This window comes from Cynoglossus semilaevis, chromosome 13 (genome assembly GCF_000523025.1).
Source record: "Cynoglossus semilaevis isolate Cse_v1.0 chromosome 13, Cse_v1.0, whole genome shotgun sequence".
Taxonomy (NCBI): domain Eukaryota; kingdom Metazoa; phylum Chordata; class Actinopteri; order Pleuronectiformes; family Cynoglossidae; genus Cynoglossus; species Cynoglossus semilaevis.
This window is the reverse complement of record NC_024319.1, coordinates 17,632,425-17,653,618: the sequence shown is the minus strand read 5'-3', so window position 1 is coordinate 17,653,618 and position 21,194 is coordinate 17,632,425. Positions and strand designations below refer to the sequence as shown.

At 36.8% G+C, this 21,194-nt stretch overlaps 3 protein-coding genes and 2 long non-coding RNA genes across 8 annotated transcripts in view; 2 read left to right on the top strand and 3 right to left on the bottom strand.

The window, feature by feature from the left end:
* LOC107989435 (uncharacterized) overlaps positions 1-2,823 on the top strand; it is a 7,053-nt gene extending 4,230 nt beyond the window's left edge. For all 3 annotated transcript variants that reach the window (XR_001761000.2, XR_001761001.2, XR_001760999.2), the window contains 2 exons: positions 1,519-1,641; positions 2,469-2,823. This is a non-coding gene — a long non-coding RNA (uncharacterized LOC107989435). The remainder of the gene's footprint in view (positions 1-1,518; positions 1,642-2,468) is intronic.
* Positions 1-4,211, bottom strand: part of LOC103388820 (uncharacterized) — a 5,678-nt gene extending 1,467 nt beyond the window's left edge. The window contains exons 1-2 of the mRNA XM_008324008.3: positions 4,115-4,211; positions 2,831-2,909 (exon numbers count right to left, since the gene is read on the bottom strand). The gene's annotated coding sequence lies outside the window, so the exon portion shown is untranslated. The remainder of the gene's footprint in view (positions 1-2,830; positions 2,910-4,114) is intronic.
* Positions 4,212-9,355: 5,144 nt separating this feature from the next.
* On the bottom strand, positions 9,356-14,598 carry LOC103388819 (uncharacterized). The gene is made up of 4 exons (XM_008324007.3): positions 13,643-14,598; positions 11,967-12,266; positions 11,057-11,138; positions 9,356-10,019 (listed from the first exon to the last, which is right to left on the bottom strand). Exons 1-4 carry the CDS (start codon positions 14,013-14,015, stop codon positions 9,638-9,640), a joined length of 1,137 nt encoding a protein of 378 aa, XP_008322229.1. The 5' UTR covers positions 14,016-14,598; the 3' UTR covers positions 9,356-9,637.
* Positions 14,599-15,808: 1,210 nt separating this feature from the next.
* On the bottom strand, positions 15,809-21,144 carry LOC112487991 (interleukin-2 receptor subunit beta-like). 2 transcript variants are annotated; one of them, XM_025061926.1, is made up of 7 exons: positions 20,108-21,144; positions 19,095-19,212; positions 17,937-18,990; positions 17,705-17,858; positions 17,322-17,418; positions 17,141-17,222; positions 15,809-16,563 (listed from the first exon to the last, which is right to left on the bottom strand). In XM_025061926.1, the coding sequence occupies exons 3-7, from the start codon at positions 18,099-18,101 to the stop codon at positions 16,321-16,323; spliced, it is 741 nt and encodes a 246-aa protein (XP_024917694.1). In that variant the 5' UTR covers positions 18,102-18,990; positions 19,095-19,212; positions 20,108-21,144; the 3' UTR covers positions 15,809-16,320. The 2 variants fall into 2 exon arrangements, with proteins under 2 accessions (XP_024917694.1, XP_024917693.1); XM_025061925.1 differs by lacking the exon at positions 20,108-21,144 and having other exon boundaries at positions 17,705-18,990; positions 19,095-19,386.
* Positions 16,947-17,874, top strand: LOC112487992 (uncharacterized). Its single transcript, XR_003051649.1, has 2 exons — positions 16,947-17,396; positions 17,465-17,874. It is a non-coding gene; the product is annotated as an uncharacterized LOC112487992 (long non-coding RNA).
* Positions 21,145-21,194: the final 50 nt, after the last annotated feature.

The window sequence follows — 21,194 nt, the reverse complement described above, 5'->3', positions numbered from 1 at the left end:
GCATTCTCTACATTTTTCTACCAGCTGACTTTTACCCGATTTGCTCTTGGTTTTATACGTTATTACAGTGGAACCTCAAGATACGAGCATAATCCGTTACAGGACCAAGCTCGTAACTCGAGACACTCGTATCTCGAATCGTGTTTTCCCATAAGAAAAGACAGAAAAAGTCTCATCTTCGAGACAGATGTAGCGGCTAATAACAGCACGTGCACCTTACACATACACTACGCAACTTACATAAACTTAGAATTAATTTTTAAACCGACGTTGACGAACACGTGAAGTGAGCGAGTGAGGCGGTGTGGGCTGCTCCGAGTTCTCGGCCAGCTACTGTCGGCGTCCGTAAGCGCGCTCGTATCTCGAGTCTTTACTCGTATCTTGAAGCTAAAATGTACTCAGTGGCTTGCTCGTATCTCGAAATACTCGTATGTCGAAGTTCCATATCTCGAGTCTTTACTCGTATCTTGAAGCTAATCAGTGGCTTGCGGCTTGCTCGTATCTCGAAATACTCGTATGTCGAAGTTCCACTGTACTTCATATTTCTAATTTATTTGCTGCATTTTAACTACATACTGCAAATGTTATCTCTAATTTATTTGCTGCATTTTAACTACCGTACATACTGCAAATGTATTGGGAGCTCAACTTCGTGGAAGTCATTACATTAGAATTAGTAGGCACCACACACTTACAATGACCACAGTCAACTACTCTTAAGCAAATGGAGGGAAATCAAGTAACTAACATAAGGTTTTATCAGTTTAATAAATTGTTATTCGGTAATAACTGCAATGGCTGAACAAGAAAAACAGATTTTAAACCGATCTGTCATATTTGCAACGTATTACAGCAGTGAAAGAGTTAAGAGCCTCTCTCTCCTCTGAGCATGGCTGCAATCAGCACTGAGGACTTTCAGCACCACACAGCTCTTCTGTTTTTATATGGACTCAACGAGCAGGATTTTTTTTAAAAAAAAAATCTGTGACGGCAGCTTATGGGTGGGACAGTGAAATAACCTTTAGGTGTATCCACAACTTTACATGGTAGAAATCATGAGTCTGTCAAATCTATTAAAGAGAAAGGTGCTTGCAATACATTAATGGGGGGGGATTTCGGTATAAATTTTAACATGTAACATGTTGATTTTTTTTTTAATTTAAAGTAATGGTTTACAAAAACAAGGATTTGTAAATCTTCCTATATCTTTCATTACTTGACAGTAGTTTATCAACAGGAATAATGGAATCTCGTTTTTACCAGGCCATTCAGATTAAAAATGGCGGAGTCCGTTCGCTGTATGTAAACAAACGGAGCGATCCGAAGTCAAATAAAAATTATATATGTATTTTAATTATTTTGAGAACGATTGATTTTCTTTTTCTTTTTTTTTTTTTGAAAACTGGAGAAATGTATATTTCCTTAAACTCGGCAGTTTTTTTTTTTTGAAAACTGGAGAAATGGATATTCCCTTAAACTTTCCGCAATAAGCTCGGAATGTTTTTGTTTTTCTTTCAGGCTCTTGTTAGTGACCTGAACGTCCACTAGAGGGGGGCAGAAGTATGACGAGAGTAAAAGGAACCACCCATCCCATCCGACAACACATTTCAGCACCACCACTGTGGACCGAGAGAAACAACGGTGCGTCAGGATTTTTAACCCTTTACACTCCGGATATAAATTATATGATTATGCTTAGACGACCTCTGTTTACTTCATTTGATGCAAAGCTGCTTAGTTTAGACTTAGATTAGATTTCAATTTTAACCCAATCTGCTCATCCACAATTAGTTGTATTTTCCTCATTTGGCATCAATTACATTTGTATATTATGTAAGTGGTTTCTTCTCCTTTATAAACAAATCTCAAATTACAACTAAGCAAGCTCCTGTAGATGGCATCATTCAAAATGCATACTAGCTGTGTCTGCGCAGCGTGGATAACCTATGAAAATGAAAATAAATTAAAGTAATGATATTGTCACTTTAAAAAAAAAAAACCCTGCTACCTTTTCCTCATCACACAACACAATATTATTAATGTTTAGATCAATGTTTTACCCCAACCATTAATTTATGGTGTTCAATCTACAACTATTTATTATGTGAACAATAATGTCAACCAATCACATCTTGTATATTAATTGATGCACGTCTATGTCTACGCCATAGTAATATTGTATATGATGATTGATTTTGTGCATGTATGTAGACTGTACACACAACAGCGTGGGTGTACAACGTGTTTGCAATGAGGAAGTGTTAAGTTACTTTCACCTATTTGCATGCTGCGCAGGGGCCATCTTGAATGTTGTCTGTGCTCACAGCCAGTGTCTATTTGCCTTTCACTCGTTTACACAGACGAGCTTAAATTGTTGCTAAAACGCATTACTTACATGTCTTTCAATATTCTAAATCATTTCTGCCTCCCCCACTGAGCACCATGTACTGTTTTTCTCATTTTTACAGATACAGGTAGAGTGTGACAGTGTGGAGGAAGTATCCCCTTCATGCTGCAAAAACTCATAAACACGTTTATCCGGACATCTCCCCGTGTTTGAAGGTAAAACAATACGTCAATATCCTCTAAAAACGGAAAACTACAGCCAAGTCAGCTCCGTTCCAGCTTAGCTATGGCTCCCTCTAGCTGCGCCTCGCCTCCTTGCTAATGCCCTAATGCCTTGGCCCTCCCAGTAGTATCACACTAAAATACCATCTAAACATGTATGAAAACTCGACTTTCTCTGTTCAAATGTGAAGTTTATTGTTCCACGTTGATTTCTGAACAACAAATGGCCCCATTGGACCCAGTAGAACGCAGGATGTCTTACCTTTTCTTGAAAATTCAGTTCAACACCTCCCTCAACAATGTCCCAACCTCGCAAAACTCCTTCTTCTTCCCAGCAATCCCTGCAAAAAGGACACTTCCATGTTTGTTAAACGTGTAGGGGTGACCACATAGGATTTTATATTTTTAAATTGTTTTAAAAAGGCCTTAAAAGCCCCAAATTCACCATTTTAGCTCCCAAGACATCTTCTATCCAAAATGCCATTTGAAAATGGCACAACAATTTCTTTTAACAGTAAAATTCTCTCCTCTTGTATATTAGAGTTCACCCCCTATATTTTGAACTTAATTTGGTCCATTTGTAGTCTTTACTGCTGAACGGAAAGAAGAAAAGTCCGTCAAGTGCGCAGGTAAGAGCTTATCATCTTGATGCTGCCAACTGCAAGCTAACCAAGCTAACCAAGTGGTCAATTTGTAGTTTTCTTTCTTCTTTAAATTTAAGACTATTTCCCGCTAACCAAGTGGTCAATTTGTAGTTTTTTTCTTTAAATTTAAGACTCTTTCCTGTGTCTTTCAATTAAAACAACACCCGGAATTTGCTTTTTACGATATTGAGTTTAAAAGGAAAGAACGTAATTACTTTCAAAAATGGAGCCTGTCCCAAATTGATGAACCTGTAGCTCGACTCTCTCCAAATACGTCGTTGTTGAAAGCAAACCAGGATGTATTGAGTGGGAAATGTACTTACATTTGTTTTACCATTTTTTGTCAGCAAAAATAAAGAATTATAACTTATATTTTTGTCAGCAAAAATAAAGAATTATAAAAATAAATAATAAAAAAATCGTTCTTTTTCGAGTGTATATATTGGAAAACCTATTCCAAATGGCGCAATGGTTTTTACAGACAATAAAGTTGATATTCTGGCAAATGAAATGCTACATTTAACATTTTAACTTTTTTTTATTATTATTATTATTTAATAATATTATCATCAATTTAGTAAATGCAGTGTTGAGTGAACAAAGAATAGAAAGCCAATGAGGCTAAGGATGAGCTGGTCGTTAATCCGGTTAGGTTCGTTCCCCGAGGCACAAAACGAGTGTCGTGTAAATATTAAAGAACATCCTTTAGGTCCCGGATGTCCAGTGAGATGAGAGACTTTGTTGTTGTTTTTCCCCCCCCTGAAATAAAGCCCGAATATCAACAATCCGGCAGACGATCCCTGCTCCTCTTCATTGTTCTTTCCCGTGCGTAGTTTCCTCCACCGCGTTTACCACATATAGACTGGAATATAATGGACGAAATTATCCGGGCGTGTCCTGACCTGATCGTGGAGCAGGTTGCAGACCCCAGACACTTCAGCTATTCCGGATCTCAAATGAGGTGAAGGAGGAGGAGGAGGTGAGGCGTTGACCCCCTCTGCCCCGAGCGACCTTTTCGATGTTCAAATGATTTAAAATGATGTATTGTCTTTAAAATATTACATGCCTTCTCCTCGTGCTGCTCATGGCTCTGCTGGGGGGGGGCTCAGCAGATCGCGTGCCTGTCTTGGGTTCTCGCTGCCACCAATTGCGCTCTCTTCGGCAGTTGTAGTAGCAGCTGCCGCCGCAGCGGATCGTATTTCCTTGCAGGAGTCACCAGGTCAACAGCCACTGTTTTCTAAATGATAGTATAGTGACAACCATCCATACTTGGGCAACATTTGCTGGGCGTCAGGCTGCGGTGGATATGCGTAATAATTGGGCTGCGCACATAACAGAAACAAACAGCCTCTGTTGCGAGACGTTTCTGTGGCTTTCTATCTTTAGCTGGAGGGGCACAAAGAGGTCTCTGCTGACGGTTGAATACCTGAATAATAATGAAGGCCCAAAGACGGCCAAACGGGGACAGACAATCAACCCCGAGCTAAGAAAATATATTACTGTCCAAGGGTGCACGATATCCAGATCGCGATCCACCACTAGACCGAAAAAAAGAGCTGGTAGATTAAAAGCTAAAAATATATATATATATATATGTAATATAAATATAATATAAATAAAATCCCGTAGGGAGTAGTATATAATGTAAGAATTAAAACCCTAATGTATATATCAAATACATTCATTTGTTTTTTACAATTAAACATATATTACATTTTCAAGGTAGATCATTTTAGCCTGGTCATTTGAATAGTAGCTCCCGAGCTAAAAAAAAAAAAAAAAACTCTTAAAAAAATAACTATGTTATTCTAATTTTATTCTATGCACAGATTTATTAGAGCTGCCACAAACTGGGGTAATAGGCATTAGTAAAAGGTAGAAAAAAGGCAGAGGTCTGGTCCACATCAACACTAACCTCTAGTTCACTCTAGAGAAGCACCTGTTTGCATACAGGGGTAATCCACAGATGATGTCATAGCCTTATTTCTAACAGTGATGAAACAGATGATGGTCCTAAAGCTGATCATCCACTTTACGTAAGAGGAAAAATGGACAGAGACTCATCCTCTTCTGTGAGGAATGTGCGGAGAGGGTGTCTGACGTTCCATTCCCGGGGGTTGCACCTCAAAGATGACTCCGCAAGGCACACAAACAACAGACACCTAATCAAGAAGGCACAACAATGTCTTCTTTATGAGGATGCTCGGGAGGAAGACCCATCCAAACCAACTTGCGTCCTTTTCTCGCAACTGTTTGCTGTAGTCCACTCCAGAAGTTCATCGGATGCCTCCCTGAGGGAAACTACTGCCGTTTCTTCTAAGGAACCCAGGAAATCTTCCAGAACAAATTAACCCCCCATCAGCCCACAGGCAGACAGTTCACGTCTGTCAAGAACTAAAAACTTTGAAGGTTGTACTTTGAAGCTAAATTTTGCGTAACTCTCAGGGATGAAGTTAGTGGTGTTTTCTGCAAACTTACAATATGTGCACTATAAAAGAAAGATTTTGTACAAATAAAAGTGTCAAAAAGAATCAAAATGTTACTCCTCTACAAGCAAATAATACAACAAAGGGGGGGAAAATGATCTATTAAAGTGACAACTTTAACGACACTATTTACACAATAACGTGTCGGAATGAACTTTTTATGCTACTATCGCATACTATTATGAGACATAAACATTTAGACCAAAGCATTTTTAACATGGACATACAGAGGGCAAATACAAGAGACATAGTACAGTAAATCAATTACAATTTTAACAATTACACAATACCAGGAAAAACATAAAGCATAAATATTATCGTAAACACATGTTGACTTCGTGGCTCATATTAAAGTTATGTATCCGCTAGGGATATCCAATAATATTGGCCAGATATTAGCATAATTATGTAATATTGATAAGATTACATAATAAGATATTTGCTGAAATCGCACGTATAGGGTCCGTAGACGATTACGTCAGTTTTGGGGGCGAACAGCTGCATATATATTGGTATCGGTTGATATCAGAATCAAAAATGAGTGTTTGGACAATATCAGCATATCGGATATCGTCAAAAAGTTCATATCGGACATCCCTAGTATTTGCATTTCTTTCTTTTCTCCTCCTGGTGGCTGGAACCGTCAGCGTCCTCCAGGTCCTCCAGAATTTCGTCATGGATGATCACCAACTTCCCGAAGACTTAAGAAGGGTCAACCCTGGATCCTGCTCCTTGCACCAAATTGTTATGACATTTTTAAAAAAATTGAAATAAGCAAAACGTGGTTTGTGAGGCCAATCACTGTCCTGACCTCACTTAGCCATCCACCCAAATTACACAGGAAAAAAAACGTTTTCTTTTGGAGAACAACAGTGTAGGTTTATTCCCAGTGCACAAAGATGCTCAAAAAACAAACAAATGACTGAAGAAAAAACCCAAACAAATAACAAATAACCATCACAAGCATCAAAAAATTTATCCCGTGATTGGATAGAGAGTTGAGTTCATTATGACAAAGTTTGAGGTGTTGCATTGATTCTCCATAACAAAAACACTACCCATAACCACACATATGTGCACTTGTATGTATTTGTACACACATCTGTAATTATGACAGGACCCACTAAATGTTTGCAAGGGTAACAATATATAAACAGATAAACACGTGTCAAACTCAAGGCCCAGGGCCCAAATGTGTTAAAAAGCATTTAGTAAAGTCCATGCAGCAGAGTTTCTTAACCTAGTTTTCAATAATCAATCAAATTAATAATCAATTGCAGAAACATGGATTAGTCTGTTATGGAGTAGTTACATCTATACCAGAGGTTTATGTTCCAAGGACTGGTCAGCCAGTACCACCCATTACTACAGACCTTTAGCAAGATGGAATAATATATGAATATTATTTTAAACTATTGCCTGAATATCTTAAATAAATAAAGAAAGAAAGTAAATGGATACGACTGGATTTTCTTTGAATTAAGTAAATTAATAAAAATGAAGTACATTTTTTTCTGGTACTGGTCCGCGGACCAGGGGTTGGGGACCCCTGATTTATACAGTCTTCCATTTACAACTGGCCCTTCAAAGGGAACCGTGTTGCTGATGTGGCCCCCTGGTGGAAATTAGTTTGACACCCCTGCCCCTAGACCAAGCGGAAGTTTTCGCTGTCTAAAAATAGAACGTAAAAGCTGAGCTCAACCATGGTGCGCGTTTCCACCCGGAAACATTAAGCTGCCGTACAGAGAAGTGCAACGGCGCGATGGTGAGTATGTGTGTGGTTATATTCTGCTACGAGTTGATTGTTGAAGCTGCAACAGTGGGGACCTCACTGCCCACTATGGTGTTGACATAAATGGATTTTTTTTAGTGATATACTGCGTTGTTGTTGTTTGTGTACGCTGGTTTAAATTTAAGCGGTTTAGCATGTCGCTGTGTCCGAGGTGCATTATGGGTAGGTTTGTAGTATTGTAGAGTACAGAGTGTACTCTACAAAACTACCCAGAGGTTTCCTACAGGTTTTCACGGGCATGAAAAGCCAGAAAAGAGGGCATTGCTTATTATATTAGTGAATGCAGAATAACTCGGATACCTGCTGGGTAAAATTAAATTCACATGCATAATTATAATATGCGCTTTGCATCTCATGTGTGTTTTTACCATTATACCGTACTTATACGGTCAGTATTGAGCATAAAGCTGTTTGTTGTACGACCGGGATTTAAGTTTGTGCGCTCATATTATGTGCTTTACTTTTTGTTGATGTTTGTGGCATTATTTTGTTGGTCATTATTAAGCTGTTTAGCGGTGCTGATGTTTGTTGGGAACAAACAAGTTATACGTAATCATTGTTCCTGCAAACGGCTTACGGAGGCGAAAGCTCAACAGCGTCGTTTTCTCGTAAGTAAACGAGAGGAAGTCGTGTAACAAATGAGCCATTTCTTGTCATACAAGTTCAATGGGATGCTCTGAAAGGATACGCTAAATACTTCCGTTTCCGGTTTCCGCCATCCAAACAATATAATGGATATCGTGTGGCAAAGAAAAAAAAAGTTTGTTCACGGAAATTGGTCATGACTAACGCTTTGTTTTTATCTTGTCTTTAGTTTTTCCCGAATTCTTATTCCGTGTGCACATGTTTCTTTGTTTTTATAATTTTTAATCAGTCCATGCCCCTATCGTAGTGCTCACGCTTTGATAACATCTAAGCTAATTTGTTTCTTTTTATGAGAGCAATACCCAAATTATTTTTACCATTTACAAATTCAATAAACTAAACTAACAAAAAAATAAAAAAAATGCACAGGTCCAATTGCTTTGTGGTTTGTTGTGGGAAAATTTAAAAAAAAATTTAAAAAAATACATTTTACTTTGGAGTAAAGGCAGCAGTTGCACTAATTGTAAGACATTTCTTATGTACTTTGGTTTAGGTGACATATGGCTTTTAAATTATGGGGGAAAAAAAAAGATTTTACATGATTAGTCATTAACTTAAGAAAGATATATTCATTTATTGCACATAACGAAGTATAAAAGTGACTTTTAACTTCCAGTTGAGTGTTCTCCAAAAAGAACTGATGATAGTATATACTAGAAATATTGTTTAAAAAAAGTACACAGCAGTAAAATAAAAAAAAAATCAGCAATGTATTGTACTTTCAAAATAACATATACAAAATATTCAATTACATGTGTCTATATATATATATATATATACATACATATGTATATATATATATTAATGACAACAAAAAATGAAAAAGTGTTGTTCAAATGAAAATTAACTTTCTCACATCAAAGTGCACTGCTGCAACATACACAGTAAATGCTGGTGGAACTGTTGTTCTCCTATAGAATCCATATTTTATTGTGGATTGTTATGCAGAGGATGCGTCAGAGGATGTGCTTTTGCTACCTTGTCTTTTCCGGTTTTTTTTATTAGTTTGACATAAGTCACCTGGTGCTTTGGCCCAGAGGCAATGTCTCTGTCATTGGTGACTGCTTTAGCATCTGGAAAAGCAGGAAGTCATAAGACTTCAACATTCAAGACATAAGGCAGCATAAGAGGAAACGTCCAGTGGAATAACTGTTTTCATAATAATCATTTTACTTCCATAATGTTGGTTTTGTTATTGTGATAAGTATCAAACTTAATTGTCAAATAAATATATATTTTTTATTGGTGACATATTTGCAAGATATCATTATACAAGAGTAGTCTCACAAAGTTGGGTTTTGTGTACTGGCTAAAATATGATTTGTCAAATGTTGCGAGAAGGTTATCGTGATGGACAGCATCTATATCATCAACAACAACATTAACAGAAGGATGACAAAGGATTGCGCAGAACTATGACAATGACAAAGTATTCCACTTTTCTTAAAAAAAAAAAAAAACAACAAAAAAACACACCAAATTTAATGCCCTATTAGTGTCGATCAGCTGCACAATATTCCATCAGTGTTGCCATGTGACCCCGCCTGCTCAGCTTGCCGTTTACCCCGAAGTGACTCCATATTCTGTAGAAGGTGGCCGTACTGCATTGAGTTTGCCTGATGACGAGCGACTTTCTTTGCATAGTACCTTTTTGACGCCGCTCTCCACGCCTCCCTCTGCATCATTTGAGACTCTTCAGATAGATGAGTGTGTGAATACTTGGAGACTGCAATGTGAGAAAAACAATGTGGTTGAGCCGGGTTGGCCTGTTGTCGGGCTATTTTACGGGCATAATATCGTCTGGATGCCGCTCTCCATGCTGCCCGCTTGAGTCTTTGAGCTTCTTCTGGCAGCTCCGCCATCGGAATGCTCCTTTTTTTATTCCTGGGGTTAGAAATAAAGGCAAACAAGGCAGTGATTCAGTTAATTTTAGCAAAGCATCCCTCTATTTCTAAAACTGAATCAACGACATTTTTAGACATTATTTACAAAGTCTGGTGTGGTTATGATTGTTTTTTATTTATTTAATATTTACTGACCATTTAACACTGCTTTGAAAACCATTCAGAAAGCCAAACAATTTTTAAAAATGGATTACTAATAGTCTGGCATAATTACATGAAACTGCAATAATAAATGTTTCTAAATTCAAAATTTTTTATTTTTCCCTTCTCATTACCGCAACACCTTCTGCAATCTACACCCTCATAGTTTTTTCATTGAAATGTAACATATTTTCAAAATTATTTGGTAAACTTTAACGCACTTGATGTACATATAGTATTATGCACCTGCATTTTAAAACAAACTACTATCTATTCATTATATAAATGACAAAGCATGTTTCGGTAACAACTCTTTTTCTTTAAGAAATACAGTATTAATGAAATATATATATATATTTGGAAATATAAAAATATATATGGATATATGTAGTTGGAAATGAGGTTTGAAAATCAAAATGCTGACGCTGGTCTTCTGAAACATTTTGAATAATTTCATTTGCCTCTTCATCCTTGTCACTCACTGGGGTATCCAAAATAGCTTTTAGTGGTTCTTTGTGTAGTATCTTTTTGTTTTCCTGCTTTTTTATTTTTTATGTTGTTGTTTTTTTCCCTTAGTTTTTGTAATCTGGATATTTTGCTTTCTTTTTTGATATCTGGAAGTTGAAAGGAAGCATAACATGAAATTGGAATCTCAAAACAAGGGACAAATCTTTGAGTACCTATAGACCAGTGACTCTCAAGCTTTTTCATATCAAGGACCCCTGGACACCACCAGGGGTCCTTGATATAAAAATAGCTTGAGACTATAATTGTTTTCCTGTGCTTGATCAGCCGGGCCCTTGCTAAAGCTAAAAAATCAAAATCATTACTGCAATGGTGTATAAATGATTTCATGAGAAACACCCATTTACTGACCTGTGGTTTCCCCCATCTACAATATGATGACTGCCTGGGTCGGCTTGCAGGTACTCCCTAAAATGTGTTTCATTATTGTATTCTGAAAGGAAAAGAATAGGGTCAATTTCTAGGCACAAAAACACATTTAAATGAGTATGAATCATTTAACAGTTGAGGCTTTTCACAAGTGTAATATAGATACAAAACTAAATTCAAGCAGCATCAACACTTGTCAGTTTTAATATATGTTAATTAAAAATAAAAATAAATTTAGTTCAAAATAAATCGAATCCACTAATCCACTAGCTTTTCGAATGATTTTCTTAGATACCCTTTTCGAACAAATTTTTTTAAATAAATTAATAAATGGTTGTCGCACCATACCTCGGTTGCCGAACAGGCCAAAAAAAATAGTGAGTAAACGTTTGTATTATGCTATCTCTTCTATTTTGTTTATTCCCTAAGTCACCAAGGGACCAAAAATGATAGTTACTGTTGAAAGGCAGAAAGGAGAATTGGTGAGAACAACAGTAGGAGTGAAGAAAGAGATTATATGAAAGCGCGAGAATGGCGTTCACATTTCAGATCTGGCTTTACAGTATGGTTTAAGCAGGAGTCGGCGATTTGTGTCATCAATATTAAAACAAGGACGCAAATAAAAGAAGCTAAGGCTGTGATCACCAAGCAGAGCTCTTAGAAAAAGTGGGAAAAAAGTTGTTACTGATTTGGATCAAGGAAAAAGCAGTTGGTCGACGACAGTATTTTATTTGTTTCAATTTTTCGAATGTTTTGGTTCACTAATGGCCTTAAGGAAGGAATTGAACAAGAAAACCCAGGTTCCACTTCTAGTTCTATTAATACACAATATGCAGAGGAGTCGTTCATTAAATGTAATGTAACTTATCAAATAACAATTCAAATGTGTTACCGTTGCCCGTGAAGCTCTCCTCTTCCTGATATGGTCCGTCTGCACTCTCCTGATGCTCCTTGAATCTATCGTCGGTCAGTTCCGACTTAACTGGTACAGCGTCTATGTCACGTGGCTCTTCTTTGACTACAAGGTTGTTTGGAGATAGAGTATGGTCTTTGGCTGACAACAGCACACCTGAAGATTCTGAACAGCTGGTGGTGCAGGTCTGGTCCAGACATGTTCTGCTGGGGGATGATGGAGGAGCTGATTCGTGGCTTTGGGAAGAGATCTGTGAGGGAGGCCTGCCAAAAAGTCCTACTGTGAAGAAGAAAAATAATAATTTGCATGGGTGAAAGTGCCTAACAAATAAAATTCATAATATACTGCCATTCTAGCTTTCAGATTTCACTTTTAATTAGTCCAAACATGAGATCTTAACATTCCGGTTTGTGTAAGTACATGTTTTCACACCCTCAAAGTTGACAAATTCGTTGGCATCAACTCAATGAACATTAATTCGTTAAATTAAAGGGTCACAGTGTAATAAAAAAAAAATACTCATTGTAATAAACTTACTCTAATTATACTCTATTTACTATTTTTTTTCTTTGCTTATATATTATGTAAACATGTAAGTATAACATCCCATTAGCAGATAGTGGCCCAATGCTCCCACGCAGCTCGCAATTTAACTTTAAAAACCATGAATTCTTTGGATAATCCACCCGGAATGATGGCAAGTCCCGAATTAGTTTGCTTCACTTGGGTTTTTACAATATCAGTGACGTCCAGAGTCAGGCAGTTGTACTATCACTATTTTTGTTCTGAATGGTCACCGTGTTGGATGTTGTTTTGCAAGGAGAGTGTGTGTGTTTTGCCTGTATGGATAAAAAAAGGAGAGATAGTAGGTAATGCGCCGTGTATGGTGTGGTTGATTGGGATTTCAATTATGATTTCTTATTATATTTTAATTATACCACTGTTAACCATAGTTAAATATATATATGTATATATATATGGGGTGTCGACCAGATTTATACAACCATTATTACTAAGAGCTACTACACATATATAATATAATATTATATAGGACTGATATTAGTAATATATTTATACACAGTATGTTATAAATATGCATATATATATACATATATATATATATATATGTATATATATATGCATATTTATCACATATACTGTGTATAAATATATTACTAATATCAGTCCTATGTAATATTATATTATATATGTGTAGTAGCTCTTAGAAATCATGGTTGTATAAATCTGGTCGACACCCCATATATATATACATATACATACACATGTACATACATCCACATATATGCACTATATATATATACACATATACATAAACATATGCTTATAATAGAACATAAAATAGAAATACAGTGGTTTATTGTAATGCAAATGAGGATTGTGGTTATTGCACTGAAATTATTGTTGGGTTATTGCATGTCCTCCCCTATCCACCAGGTTTGTTCGGCCTCCTCCCACCCAGAGGTAAACAGTTTAATTGCCCGGTGGACAAAGGAGTTTTTGACAGGGGATGAGTGGCATATAAGCGTTGTATATTAATTATTTGATCATAACCCCATCGTGCATTTAAAAAAAATGTCATGTCAAATCATTCAAAACAAAAGTGTAATAACTTGGGGACCACCACAGCTGCTTACAGGAAAGGATAATGTCGCACTCCGGCTGCGCTGCAGTCGCCTGCGCGTCCATTCCAACCGGTTCAAAGCCAATCTCCACTCCGTGCAGTTGGTCATCTGCAATCCGCGAAGAACCGGTATCCAAGCTGCAGGCGCAGCCGTGTCTGCGCAGCACTCGCTGTTCATCTTCTATTCTCTTCAGCCGAGTTTCCAGCCGCTGGATCTCTTTGTCCTTTTCCGCAACCACCCGCTGGTACTCGTGTGTCCTTGCGCCGTTCACACCACACAGCACGTTTATGATTGAATCTATGGCTAATCGGATGGCGTTTTCCACCAGCACGATCTCATCGTCGCGCAACTGTGCGTGCGACGCCCTGTCTTTGATTAAATTCATCTTTGTACAGCGACCTATGTGGATGTTAGGAAGCTAGCTACGAGCTAACTATGCTAAACAACCAACGGAAACAGCCCTTCTTTATCGCCTGCTGCTCGGGAAAGTTTCGCACACAATGGCAACTGCGCTGTGTTCAACCGTGTAACTGTCAATAAAACCAACGAAAAATAAATATTATTTTCTCTTTATAACGCTATCGTTTGGGCTTCAGGCACACACCACACACGACAACAGCCGTCACTGACTTCCTCTGCGGTAATAGCTGAACGGTGGATGTTGGTTGTGGCAGCCACAGTGCCGCCTAGCCAATTCAAGTGAAGTGGAGTTTATTTTAATACCCAAAATGGGATAGTAAAAAAAGTGAGGAAAAGGGGAGGCCATTTTAGGAGAACAAAACACCACAGTGTACGTACAGTACTTTCCAGCTAGCTAGCGTAAATGCCAAACTCATAAAGTCATAAACAAGTTTATCACTAATATTATCAGTAAAATAGTAATACAGTAATACCATGAGATACGAGCCTAGGACTGCTGTTATTTAAAATCATTTTTTCCCAGAAGAAATAACAGGAAAAAAAAAATTTAATCCATTCCGGCCTTCTAAAAAACTCCCTTATTAGTGCTAATAGCAATGGAAAAAACATGTTTTTAATTGCTATGGAGACAAGCACACAAAAATAAATAGTATATAAGGAATACTGTGATATAAAATAAAATAAAATATTATTTTATTTTATTGTGGCGCTTTGGCCCAGGGGTGGTGTTTCTGTCGTTGTTGTGGAGCCCCAGGGTTCACCTCCTGGGCAAGTTCGAATCCCGGTTAGGACGGTTGGTACCTTCCAGTGGACTCACCATCCGCAGGAAGGTTCAGGGGGGTTGGTATGGTGCAATGTGATTCGGGTGGCGACTGCTGCCCCCGTGACCTGGTAACGGATAAGCGGATGAAAATGGATAGATGGATTTTATTTTATTTTATTTTATTTTATTTTATTTTATTTTATTTTATTTTATTTTATTTTATTATTTATTTAATTTAATTTTATTTAATTTTATTTAATTTTATTTAATTTTATTTGCTTTTTTCTATTATTTATTTAATTTAATTTTATTTATTTTATTTTATTTTATTTTTTATATTTGTATTCTTTACTTTTCTTAACTTAACTTTTTTCTCCTGACTACCCTCACTGGCACAGGCCATCGTTCACGCGGGCACCGCGCTCATATCTGACAATTTCATCCTTTATTTCCATGGTCCTCATGCGTTTTTTTGTTTTTTTTCTCACTGCCATCCTTACCACTCACATTCTTAGGATTCATCTCTATTTTGAAGAATAAGGCACAAAATAGAGAGAAAATCACGTAGATAACGTATAGATTATATATAGTAAATAATATGTTCCAATTTTAACAAAAACATTTGGTTTATTGAGTTTTCATACAACAGTGGTTTACACAAGGTGGTGAGTCAATCAAAATCTGTATAATTGTATAATTTTTTTTTTTTTGCTTGTGGTCTACCAAAGCTATGGTTATTTCTATCATATTTGTCAGACATTACAGAAAGACAAAAAGCTGGAGAACATTAATGCTTAATAGGAAGTGTATATACAGTATTTTACAGTGGTTATATTTATGGACTTGACCATAAGTCCAGCTTTTTCACACTACTATGATCTAAAACTGTATGATCTGAACAACAGATATTTTTGAGGCTAGCCTTTTATGGGCCTCTCCAGAGCTCATGGTTGGGTGAGCAGTAAATGAATCAGATATTTTTGAGGCTAGCCTTTTATGGCCTCTCCAGAGCTCAAGGTGATGAAAGTTGAGAATCCTGTCCTGGATGAGCACAAAAAAAAAAATCTGAACTGAGAAAGCAAAAGCCAAAGACTCCAGTGCATGACTGTTAAACATGGAGTACATTCATGTTTAACCATTATCCTTGTTCTCAGTGCGTTCTTTCTGATGAAGAACCTAATCAAAACGAGATAACAGTCAGTATTTAAATTGCTGACCATTACCTAAGTTTCTGATGTTTTTTTCTTTAATTCCTCCTTCTTTAGCTGATATATTTCGAGTATAAGCCTGCCAGCTGGCCTTTGACCTCTGGGGTACTATCAAGGCCAGCAAAGCCTTCTCCGCTGGCCTAAACAATGTCAGAACCAGTGACTAATTTCGTCAATATATTTACATCAACATGTATTGAAATGATACCGATGATTCGCTTGGTTGCGCTGCTTCCAGTCGCATATGCTTGACTTTTTCATCCAATCGTATCTCGATGGTTTCCCAATGATTTTTTTTTTCAACCAATCGGATTTTGATCTGTGTGATTTGATGGAATGGTTAAGGAAAGCTCAGTCGTCTTAGGGACACACACGTAGGAGTTTTGACACTTTGTGAGTGTCAGTGGTGTAAGTGAAGAGTCCCAGGATTCCTTGATCTCTTCTGAGTTGATTTCCGTGACTTTCGGTTCAATACTCACAATAGTCAGAATTTCATCACTCTCATGTGTTAACGCAAAGTTGCCCCAAGGGGAAAGCCACTCCTGTGAATTTGAAATACAGTAGATTTTTTTTTTAAATTAAACTTGTTGCTATTAACTTGCCATCTATAACTGGACTGTTATTTTTTTCATCCTTTGGTTTGGTTTATATACTGTATATTAAAATATATAATTTGACATGTTTGTTATTTTCACACAGACAGCCGCTAGAGGGCACTCTAGGCTTGTGTCCCAGTATCTGCTACTCCTGTACCACTGAAAAACTTTTTTTGTTTTTTACACTGATAGCCGCTAGAGGGCACTCTATCTAGCTCTATCTATTTGATATGTTTGTTTTTTTTACACAGACAGCCGCTAGAGGGCACTCTAGGCTTGTGTCCCAGTATCTGCTACTCAACGTACCACTGAAAAATTTACATTTACAATTTCACCGAAATAATAAATATTATTCGATCTTACTAATCCCTGATATAACTTTAAACGGAATTTTATTTCAATGTCAACAACATGATCAAGGCAAAACGTGTTTGTATATTGAGGCTAGCATAATCCTAGTTAACCACTTGGGAATTAATCTAGTTATAAATGTAAAAAAAAAAAAAAACCCAAACTACTCTACCTTGACATTCCCTTCATGGTGCTGAAGCAGTGGTTTGAAAAAAGGTGCCGGTGACGGTATGGAAAAAATATTCATCTTCATTCTGTCAGACAAATGATGTAATGTTTACATAGTGATTGTTTACGTTGCATTATATTGACTTACTGGAGTTGTTATTGTCATCAAAGTGCAGAAATATTACCTGGCAGAAGGGCTGAGAAATGCAACCAATAGAAATCCCACAGTCACAAACACAGGTCCCAGGTACGTGGTCAAGGTTAATAATATGTTGTCTTGTTCTTCAAATGTAAGGAAATGTAAGGAAATTCAAAGAAAACAATCAAGGTTAATAATATGTTGTCTTGTTCTGCACGAACACATCATGGTAAAACTTCGAACATCAAATGTAAGGAAATTCAAAAAAAAAAAAAAAAAAAACCTTTTCAAGATCTTAAAAAAAAAAGTTTAGTTAATGATATTTTACGCATGAAAATTTTATAAACAATATAGAACAATTTTTTTTTTGCATGGCTACAGTCAGTGTATCAGGACTTTTTACTGAAGAAATAATAAGCCATGCGTTACCTTCCTTTGCAAAATCCCCGCAAATCTTTGAACTCCATTCACTCCAGGTCCCACTGTAATCTCTGACAAAGGCTTTTGATCTCACTTTAAAGCAATATGTAGCTGGTGCTTCAAGTCTTTCTCTCAGAATTGACTTAAAAGTTTTTTGCAGGGTCTTTAAAAAAACAAAACAAACCGAAATCTCAGTGGGAATAAATTGCGTCTTTGGGGCGACTGTTACTGTTGATCTTACCATTCTTTTACTGCTGTCCAATTTCCGTGAAATTAGGAGCTCGTAGTCCAAGCTATTTCTGAGGTATGGGTGGTTTTCGTATCCACTTTCCCATGTGATGTTGATGGCCTCTGGCATTCTGTGGATCTCAAGTCCGCGGGGTGCTGTCAGCTGAACTACAAGCATTCATCAAATCTTACATTTGTCGAATCAACCTATCATTTTTTTTGTTTTGTTATATAACTTGTAAAAATGAGCTCATTTAATCAGAAGTCCAGAGGTTACATCTGGTATTGCAAGGTTTTCCCATCTGACCCATTTGATGGGTTGATAGGTCTTTCTGCTATCTCTATTCCAGCGGTGCCCAATCAGTAAATCTGGATCCACCAGTAGATCTCAAGGACAGTATATATTACATTTGTGACCCAAATATTACAAAGAAAAAAACATGCGAACGTTGCTGTGTAATAGCAAAATAATTCGATGTGTTTCGAGAGAATAATACAGTCATAACATATTTAAGAATCTAAGCTCGTTGTTGCGAGGGATTCAGAGTAACGTCGCGATGACATGAAGGCGATTATGAAAGGTTGTAATTCTTTACGAATATTGGTATGAAAATATCTTGTATTAATCTCACGTTTTCTCATTTCCGAACGCTGTCCGTAGCACTGATGATCGATTACTTGTGTCTTCCAGACTTTGGCATAATTCCGTTACCGAGTATTGGATCAATACATCCCTAATAAACACCATAAGTAAATGTCTCGTAGCATTATGTTCCTCAAAGAAAGCATGATTATGATGCATGAGATACTGATTACCACCATTTTCTGGGCTATAAGTTGCGCCTTTTCCCCATCTTTTAGCTGAGTTTTGTGACTTATACTCAGGTGCGATATCAAATATATAATTTCACTTACGGTTTTGTCTTGGTATAAATCCCTTCGTTAGAGGCTGGCAGCCAGACTTACTACACACTTCTATGTTGTAGTTCTTGTAGCGTAAGTCCTTAACCTGGCAATCACTCGTGTAACTGTGATTCCTTGGCACCAGATAACAAGTCACATTCTCGCTGCAAAACCACAAAATAGAATTCTCTCATCAGTTTTAATTTGTGAAAAAAAAAAAAAAACATTCACTTTGGGCCAAAAAAAACTTTTTCGCAGGTGAAGTTACCTTCGGTCAGTCAACCTCAGGGTGTACGTGGTGTTGGTCTGTCCCATGGGATTTACGGTGATGTTTACGACGCACGTGATAGATTTCCGGTATGCGGTTACGCAGGAGTATCCATCAACTGTGTTAAGGAAAAAAAAAAAACATGGCAGTATTTTTAAAAAGCTATTAACTTGCCATCTATAACTGGACTGTTATTTTTTTCATCCTTTGGTTTGGTTTATATACTGTATATTAAAATATATAATTTGACATGTTTGTTATTTTCACACAGACAGCCGCTAGAGGGCACTCTAGGCTTGTGTCCCAGTATCTGCGACTCCTGTACCACTGAAAAACTTTTTTTGTTTTTTACACTGATAGCCGCTAGAGGGCACTCTATCTAGCTCTATCTATTTGATATGTTTGTTATTTTCACACAGACAGCCGCTAGAGGGCACTCTAGGCTTGTGTCCCAGTATCTGCTACTCCTGTACCACTGAAAAACTTTTTTTTTTTTTTACACTGACAGCCGCTAGAGGGCACTCTATCTAGCTGGTGCGACTTATACTTATAGTTAGTGACTTATAGTTCAGAAAATACGGTACCTTAAAATGAACTCCAAAGACTAAAGATATATAAAAATACCACTGATGTGTGTCTTATTTCAAATTGAAAAATTTCTGACGTGTTTATAATATTAAGCTTTCGTTGTAACAGCTTTGATGTTTGTTTACGTATGCAAACATTCAACTTAAGATGTCTGGAGAAAAGGGAAAAAAAACAACATGCAATTTTTCACTAAATATTGAGTTTGGCCCACATCTTCGTCCCAGTTTTTAATTTTGGCGACTTATTAAATCATCACAATAATCCAGTTTATCATCTTAAGAAAGCGGTATTGCTGTTAGCTTTTTTCTTTTTTTTTCTGCTCATTTCTGATATATATAATATATAGCGTTCTAGAATTGCTTGAGAAAAGTTTTAATATGGAACATATGTGTGTGTGTGTGTGTACGTGTACGAGTGTCTCCTACCTCTGAAGCAGCCACTTGTTGTGAGGACACTGTAGCAACAGCACACAAAGCATAGCCACCAAGACTTCATGACTTTGGGAAGATGAGCAACAGTGTAAGATTATTTTGCGTTGTTATTAATACCAGACAAACAGTGACGTTCGAATACAATTAAGGTTCAATAGCATTATTAGGTTGATTCCAAATGTCAGCATTTATCTTTGTGATACACTGCATGGCTAATACTAGTACTTTAACCTTATGACATTAATCAAAACAATCAACGTAATACATAAACCTAACGTGTCTAACCTAAGACTCACATTGTTCGCATTTTCTTATTTAACAGTGTCTACAATAGTAATATACAGTGTTCTATTTTTGTATTTACTTTTTTTAGTTGTCTAGCTTATGTATGTAATTGGAATATGGGAACCCTTATCCTAAATCAAACATATCCATTAGGAAATAAAGGGAAACAAAGATCTTTAATATTAACAAATAATGTTGTTAATAATAGTATAGTTTTTGATTTAAAAAAAATACAATGATAAAAAATTAAGTCAATTATCAGCATAAGTCAGTGAGTGGAAATGTGACGTTACCTTGCGGGCTGCTGTGGTGCTGCAGGTGATGATTTCAAAGTGAATGAGACAAAGATGAGGTTTTTATACTTTCACTTGTGCCACAGGAAGCCATGTCGTCATCACTGCGTATTTTTTTTTCTTTTGTCTGTTTTTGTTTTTTTTTTTTTCCAAACGTATTTCAAATTTTAAACTATATAAAGTCCAGTCCCATTAACAATGCATTTTTTTTCTATTATTTGTGACTTTGTCACTGCATACATAAAGTCACATTACTGCAATTTTCGGACTATTGAGCGCACCTGAATATAAGCTGCTCCCACTAAAATTGAGCTCCGGGGGCTGAACCTGTATCGCCACTCCCGACCTCTCCATGGTCGTGTATTTAATTCATTTCTGTGTAATATGTATATCTTACATTTCAATTCTCCAACTCTACTGTGCATATAAATGTGTGGGAAAGGGTTGATAACAGTGTGGGAGAGGTTTGTAAAGGGTATATATATATATATATATATATATAT

What these genes read in the sequence shown, in the direction of transcription:
- LOC103388819 (XM_008324007.3), bottom strand. Translation starts at nt 14,015, where the DNA reads ATGAATTTAATCAAAGACAGGGCGTCGCACGCACAGTTGCGCGACGAT. An exon ending in GTGCGACATTATCCTTTCCT is followed by an intron (nt 12,267 to 13,642) that starts GTAAGCAGCTGT and finishes TCTTCTTCACAG; the next exon opens with TAGGACTTTTTGGCAGGCCT. An exon ending in GTAGATGGGGGAAACCACAG is followed by an intron (nt 10,020 to 11,056) that starts GTCAGTAAATGG and finishes TTCTAACCCCAG; the next exon opens with GAATAAAAAAAGGAGCATTC.
- LOC112487991 (XM_025061925.1), bottom strand. Translation starts at nt 18,101, where the DNA reads ATGCTTGTAGTTCAGCTGACAGCACCCCGCGGACTTGAGATCCACAGA. An exon ending in CGGGGATTTTGCAAAGGAAG is followed by an intron (nt 17,419 to 17,704) that starts GTAACGCATGGC and finishes TTACATTTGAAG; the next exon opens with AACAAGACAACATATTATTA. An exon ending in ACCATGAAGGGAATGTCAAG is followed by an intron (nt 16,564 to 17,140) that starts GTAGAGTAGTTT and finishes TCAAATTCACAG; the next exon opens with GAGTGGCTTTCCCCTTGGGG.